Raw genomic sequence first — 6782 nt, forward strand, 5'->3', positions numbered from 1 at the left:
CTTTATTGTTTGGTTTCTGCATAGTGAATTGGTGGGCGGAGCTAAACAGGCAGTGATGTAGAAGCAGGCAGTGTTTATCCACACGGTTACATCATAGTCGTATATTCCACAAGCTGTCACTTTGGTAAACTGGCTTCAAAATAAGCTGTCTTTAGACTAACCAGAAAGTTTAGAAAGAGATAGAGTTCTGAAACTTACAGGGTGTTTTTAAAGTAGCTACAACATGTCAAAATATCCAGGGAATTTTTGTTGCTCACTTCATGACCCCTTTAAAGTAGCAGATGATATAACTGCACCATGCTTATCATGAATTAAACAGCGTTATTTTGTGTTGGTGTGGATGCTAATATACTTATCTTCATAGTTATCGTTCTTGGTGTGAAAGGAAAGTGGTTGATTACGAGTTTACGTATGAGGCATTTGTTGATGTCTTTGGATGTGTGTGCGGTTGGCAGCTGTTCGCTCAGGGCTGTCTGAGGACTCTGTGTGTGGCGGTGCGCTCGGTTCCTGAAGCCCTGTGGACGGAGTGGAGCCGCACCCTCAGTCAAGTGGGCACATCCACAGGAGACCAGGAGACCGCGCTCGAAGAGATATATGATCAAATGGAAAAAGACTTAACGGTACTCAAAGGGAGTTATTATGTAACACTAATTGTCTCTGGAGTCAACTTTAGCATGGCAGATTATTGAAAGCATTTAGCATTCTGTCATTAAACAGTCCTGTTTGTGTAGCTGTTGGGCGTGACTGCCATTGAGGATCGTCTCCAGGAAGGTGTCCCTGAGACCATCGCCACCCTGCGGAGGGCGGGTCTGAAGGTGTGGGTGCTGACAGGAGACAAAACAGGTGCTGTTTCAACATTTGTGTTAACTGGTTTCAACAACCTAAAGCAGAAAATGAAAAAAAAATGTCCGCTGTTTGCAACTTCTTCCCAACAGAAACGGCTGTGAATGTGGGATATGCCTGCAAACTTATGGATCCAGACACGACCCTAATCCAAGGGGAGGAACTTAGGTCAGAAAATACAGGCATATTATTAACATTTCTACAATCTGAGATTATTTGAATCAGATGTTACTGTGACAAGCACCCAATTCGCAAACCTCCCAAAGCAAATAGTGTAAAATTGAGTTTCAATGTGCTGAAATGACAATTGATGACAGTTTTCTGACCACACATTTTCTAGATGTTCTGTGTCCGAAATCACATTCTCTGAGCAGGTACTCCTTTTGAATAAGTAATTACTTGCAGCCGTTTGATGACTGTGAATTCAGACATGCTACTTTTTTAGCAAACCATTTTTCGCCGACTTTGTAGAAGGGAAAAATGGGATTTCGGATGCAGCCTCAAACTGTATCCACCACCTGTCACCGTATGAAGCATATAGAAGAATGGTTACGACTAGTTGGTCATTTTGCTTTGTTTCTATTATTATTACGTCACGCTAGATAGCCACACCCACAATGACATTTCATTGGTCCATCATCCTCTCCATATAGCTGTCTGTTAAGCATCAGATGGGTTCTAATAAGGATGTGGATTTTTGAGAACAGAAAGATTACTTGATGCTGGAATTTTTTTTTATTGTACCTATTATGCAAATACACATTCACATGTAATCTGACGCAACTTGAGTGTTGTCAACATCTCCAGGCAGCTTCTAGAGTCTCCTTCTCCAGAAGTCAAGTCTAAAGAGCCGGAGGTTTGGATCACAAGCAGAAAAGCAGTGAAGAGCAAAGCAGCACTAGTAATTTCGGGTCCTGAACTGGTGAGCATATAAAGCCAAAGGTTCACGCTTTTAAATCGGAACATTCTAGAATAGAATATATACAGTATACTAATAGAAAGTACTACTTTTATTCGGGAAGGATGAATTAGGTTGATCATTTGTAATGTTACATACATTTAAATATTGTTATTTCTAACAAATGCTATTCTTTTGTGGGAAAAAAAGGTATATGTTTCCTCAAAAATATTGAGCAGCTGTTTTCAGCATTGATAATGATGAGAAATGTTTCTTGAGCAGCAACTCAGTATATTACAATGATTTCTGAAGGATCATGTGACTCTGAAGACTGGAGTAATGATGCTGAAAATTCAGCTTTACAAAACCGAATTTTAGAATATATTACAATACATACCAGTTATATTAAATTGCGATAATTTCACAATATTAATGATGTATTAATGTGTTATTGTTTATTTTCTTAACATTACAGGCAGAATTGACCAGAGAGCCAGAATGGGGGGCAAAGTTTGTTGCTCTGTCCGATCAGTGCCAGTCTGTATTGTGCTGTCGTGTCACACCGGCGCAAAAAGCGGAAGTGGTGGAGATGGTCAGGAAGTATTCAACTTCGATTACAATGGCGATAGGCGATGGTGCCAACGATGTCAACATGATCAAGAGTGAGAGATTTCCTGTTCGATCAAAACCGCAACTATTTAAAGGGTTAGTTCACCCAAAAATGAAAATGAGGGCATAAATTACTCACCCTCAAGGCATCCTAGGTGTATATGACTTTCGTCTTTCAGATGAATCCAGTTTGAGTTATATTAAAAATGGTTTTTGATCTTTCAAACTGTTTAATGGCACTAAGCGGGTGTTGCAGTGCATCAGTCCAAAAGAAGTGAAACAAAAAGTGGCCATCCATCAAAAAAAGTGTCTCACATGGCTCCAGTGGATGAACAAAGTCCTCCTGTAAGAAAAAGAACCATATTTAAAACGTAAAAAATCTATTTAATCTAGCTTGTGCTAACTGTTGTGCACAGAAGCAGCTCCGGGGGAATGACACATGGGGGTCAGCTTTGCGCATGAAGTTCTCCCCTTAGAAGTGACGAACGTGAAAACTCAAAACAAAATACCGGTCACTAATTAATAGTACAAATGAGGATTTGTAAAGAAGAATGTCGGAGGATTTAGATATAAACCAAAAAGAGACTGGTTTTCCTTTGCTAAAGTAAGGAAACTTTGCTTCCTTTGATCGTGTAAACAAGCATTGGTTTCCACGAGATGAGCATTTCACCGGTACATGAGCAACACTGACCTCAATTAAATCATTCCCCAGAACTGCTTCCTTTTTACAACAGTGAGCGCAAGCTAGATTATAGTGATTACTATGTTTTAAATCTGGATTTTTTTCTTACGAAAACAAATGGGTTCGCTACAGACGTCCGTTGTTTACCCTCCAGAGTCGTGTGACACACTTTTTATTATGGATGGGCGCTTTTGTATTTCACTTCTTTTGGACTAATGCATTGCAACACCCACTGAGTGCCAAATCAAAGATCAAAGACATTTTTTATATAACTCTGAATGGATTTGTGTGAAAGAAGCACGTCATGTTCACCTAGGATGCCTTGAGGGTGAGTAATTTATTTTCGAATTTTCATTTTTGGGTGAACTATCCCTTTAAATGCATTATTTGTTATTTCTGTAGTAAATTTCTCTCACATTGCTAATCAACTAATCTCTCGTATATTCACCAGCGGCACATATAGGCGTTGGTCTTTGTGGCATGGAGGGCAGTCAGGCGGTGCAGAATGCAGATTTCGCTCTGGCTCAGTTCAGCTTCCTTCGCAGGCTGCTGCTGGTACACGGGCACTGGTCATACTACCGCATCTGCATCCTTCTGCGCTATTTCCTCTACAAAACCACTGCTTTTGCTCTGGTGCACATTTGGTATAGTTTCTACAATGGCTTCAGCGCTCAGGTAGAGCAACTAGGTCACTTAATCCCCTTTACACCCACCAACTCCAACCACACTGCAAAAATATCTGTCATTACATTATCTGTCAAAACAACATGCGGTATTGTTTCTCTAAGAAATGACATGAGCAGCTTATTTTGGTCCATTTTTCTCTCTTTTCCAGCCTATGTATGAGAGCTGGTTTATTAGCCTCTACACAACACTGTACACATCCCTTCCTATACAGTGCATGGGTTTTTTTGAACAGGTAAGGTAAATAAAAACAGATCACAAGAAATCTAACATCTGATTGGTTCATCTAGAAGTCTTACTGTTTATATTTACTCAATGATAGGATGTGAGCGCTAAGAGTTGTCTGTGTTGGCCTGAGATCTACTCGATTGGACAGAAGAAGCAGCTGTTCAATCCTTTAGTTCTGGCCATCACGCTCCTATACTCGGTCTACACCTCCATCATCCTGTTCTTCATCCCTATGGGAATATTACAGTACTTTGCTCTCGATTATCAGACTTTAGCCGTAACGATTCAAACATCTGTAGTGCTCACCATGACTGTTGAGGTAACTAGATGCATCAACCAAGGCTACGATAATATTTCATAAATGTGTGATTAAATAAAAGTATAATTTTGTTTCTGCCTGTCGGTTTTAGGTTATTCTACATACAAAATTCTGGACCAAGTACAGCGTTGCAGCAGTTGTTTTTAGTTTGGTGGCATTCTTTCTGTCCACGCTGGCTCTCCATAGCGCTCGGCTCTTCACCGCCTCACCCAAAGACTACTTTTTTCTGGGTATTCACGTCTGCAGATTAATCATTGTTCATGTAAATAACATATCCCTGAAAGAAGAGATGCATTTAATCAAGTAGTAAACTTTTTATAACGCCCCATCAGGGCTCTAATATATAGAAAATGCACTTGTAAAAAGTAATTTCAGTGCTAGTTTTATTTTAACTAAAATATATGACAAGTATGAAATATATTTTTATGATTGTACTGGTTTCCATGATTTGTCGGAATCACAAATCACACACACACACACACACACACACACACACACTATATATATATGAAATCATAGATTTTAGAAGTAAACAACTGATTTTTGACTTTATGTGGATATAACAAAATGCATTTTAATATTATGTACAATTATATAAGTTAATAAGTTTATAAGTTTTTTCTATTAGTGTTATAGACTTAAAAATAATATGGACCAATTAAATATTTTATAACTGAGAGTAAATGTTTGTAATTATATTACATTTGTTTTTGAATGTCAGACGTTAGACGCTGATTAAATATTTTAACTGAAAATAATGAATATTCGAAAGAATTTTGTAAAATTTTGTAATAACTTAAATTTGTAAATATTTTTACAATTTAGAATGAATATTAGAAAACAAAATATTTGTCATTCATTTTCAGTTTCATAGATTTAGTTTTACACATATTTACTCAGTGGTTAAAATTTTGCATACACTTTCCAGTATCTGCAAAATGTTAATTATTTTAACAAAATAAAAGGGATCATACAAAATGCATGTTATTTTTTTATTTAGTACTGACCTGAATAATCACACAAAAAACTTTAAAATGTACATATAGTCCACAAGAGAAAATAATAGCTGAATTATAAAAATGACTTAATACGATATTTATGCAAAATAGGAAAAATATACACATTCTCAGTGAGCATTTATTATAGTTGTATATGAGTCCCTCAGTTGTCCTCAGTTTGAAAAGATGGATATTAAAATCATAGAGTCGTTGCTGGAAAGGGTACAAAGAGCCAAAAGATGCTGGAAAACGAAATAACATGATTTTTGTATGAACCCTTTTATTTTGGTAAAATAATTATATGAGCATGAGCATGTGAATCTGTTTTTACACAATCAGAATTTTGGAGACTCTCTGTATTTCTACACACCACCAGGAGGCAGTGTCAAAAATCTGTGAAATATAAAGAATGCAAACTATTTATATGGATTTCAAGCAGATTCCCTAAATGTTGAAATGCTGTTGATTATCTGAACCTTGTAATTTCAGGAGCATCACCAAACGCTTACAGTACCCCTGAGATTTGGCTGACCATATGTGTGACCACCTGTATTGCTGTCCTTCCCTCAATAACAATACGGGCCTTAGGTGTTGTGCTAGCAAACCCCAACAAACATAAGGTGGATCTCCACTTTCCTATCACAAATCCTTTTGTCACAATTTGCATATAAGACACGTTGTGTTATTGTCTGTGCTCACCGTATTGTCCTTTTTCCAAATGCAGATCCGCAGCTCGAATGAGCCTGTCGAGCTGAAGTCGTGGTTTCAGAGAGGTACCCTTCAGCGTCGTTCGTCCTATGCGATGTCCCAAGGAAAAGGTTTTGGAAAGTTAATCACCACAGGAGTTGGGCTTCCCTCTACGGCACCCCCACAGGACAGGAGAGTTACGGCAGACAGTCTGAAGAAAGAATCTCCACAGGGTTCACTTATAGAAATGAATAGTGGTGATGTGGCATGCTAGCATCTTCAGTGTGTTTTGTCATGCGCTGAAAATGTGATATAAGTAGCAAATATTTTAACTAAAAAAGTCCAGAAACCAAGGGATTTTGGTGCATTTCTAAAATGGAGGCCCAGAACACACCTAATCTAATTGATGGTGACTATTTTGCCAATACTTAATGTTATGGGGAGGGTTTGAACATTTTAAAATGCAAAAAAAAGGTTGTAAATCTCTGATTTTTCATAACATTATGATCATCATAGCACCAAATGGTTGACAAAACGTGAATCCCATCATCTTTAGTTTGTAATGTTAGAGCTTTTAAATATCCTTGTATTTTTGTATACAATTTTACAAATAAATATATTTAATCGAAAATATATAATTTTTTCTTCATTGCTGCAGTGAAATCCAGGCTAGATAAATAAACAGACAATAGCGTGAAAATGTTCAACAATGGTTTTATTTTATTTCAAAACACGCATTTTACCCATATTACCTTTTTTATTTTCTGTAACAGTTATTATTCCAATTTGTCTCCTTCCTGCACTGAATGAAAAGTGCTCCACAGGCTCTCTGGC

The 6782-nt window shown here is 37.5% G+C and overlaps 1 protein-coding gene across 1 annotated transcript; it reads left to right on the forward strand.

The window, feature by feature from the left end:
* Positions 1-347: 347 nt before the first annotated feature.
* Positions 348-6393, forward strand: LOC113099330 (phospholipid-transporting ATPase IC-like; the record flags this gene model as incomplete). The annotated part of the gene is made up of 11 exons (XM_026264346.1): positions 348-620; positions 732-843; positions 936-1011; positions 1651-1765; positions 2217-2403; positions 3484-3707; positions 3868-3951; positions 4039-4263; positions 4355-4493; positions 5751-5881; positions 5986-6393. Coding segments are annotated over 11 exons (1803 nt in total), but the record flags the coding sequence as incomplete, so codon positions are not given.
* Positions 6394-6782: the final 389 nt, after the last annotated feature.

The sequence above is a fragment of the Carassius auratus genome, unplaced genomic scaffold (assembly GCF_003368295.1).
Source record: "Carassius auratus strain Wakin unplaced genomic scaffold, ASM336829v1 scaf_tig00216905, whole genome shotgun sequence".
NCBI classification, from domain to species: Eukaryota; Metazoa; Chordata; class Actinopteri; order Cypriniformes; family Cyprinidae; genus Carassius; species Carassius auratus.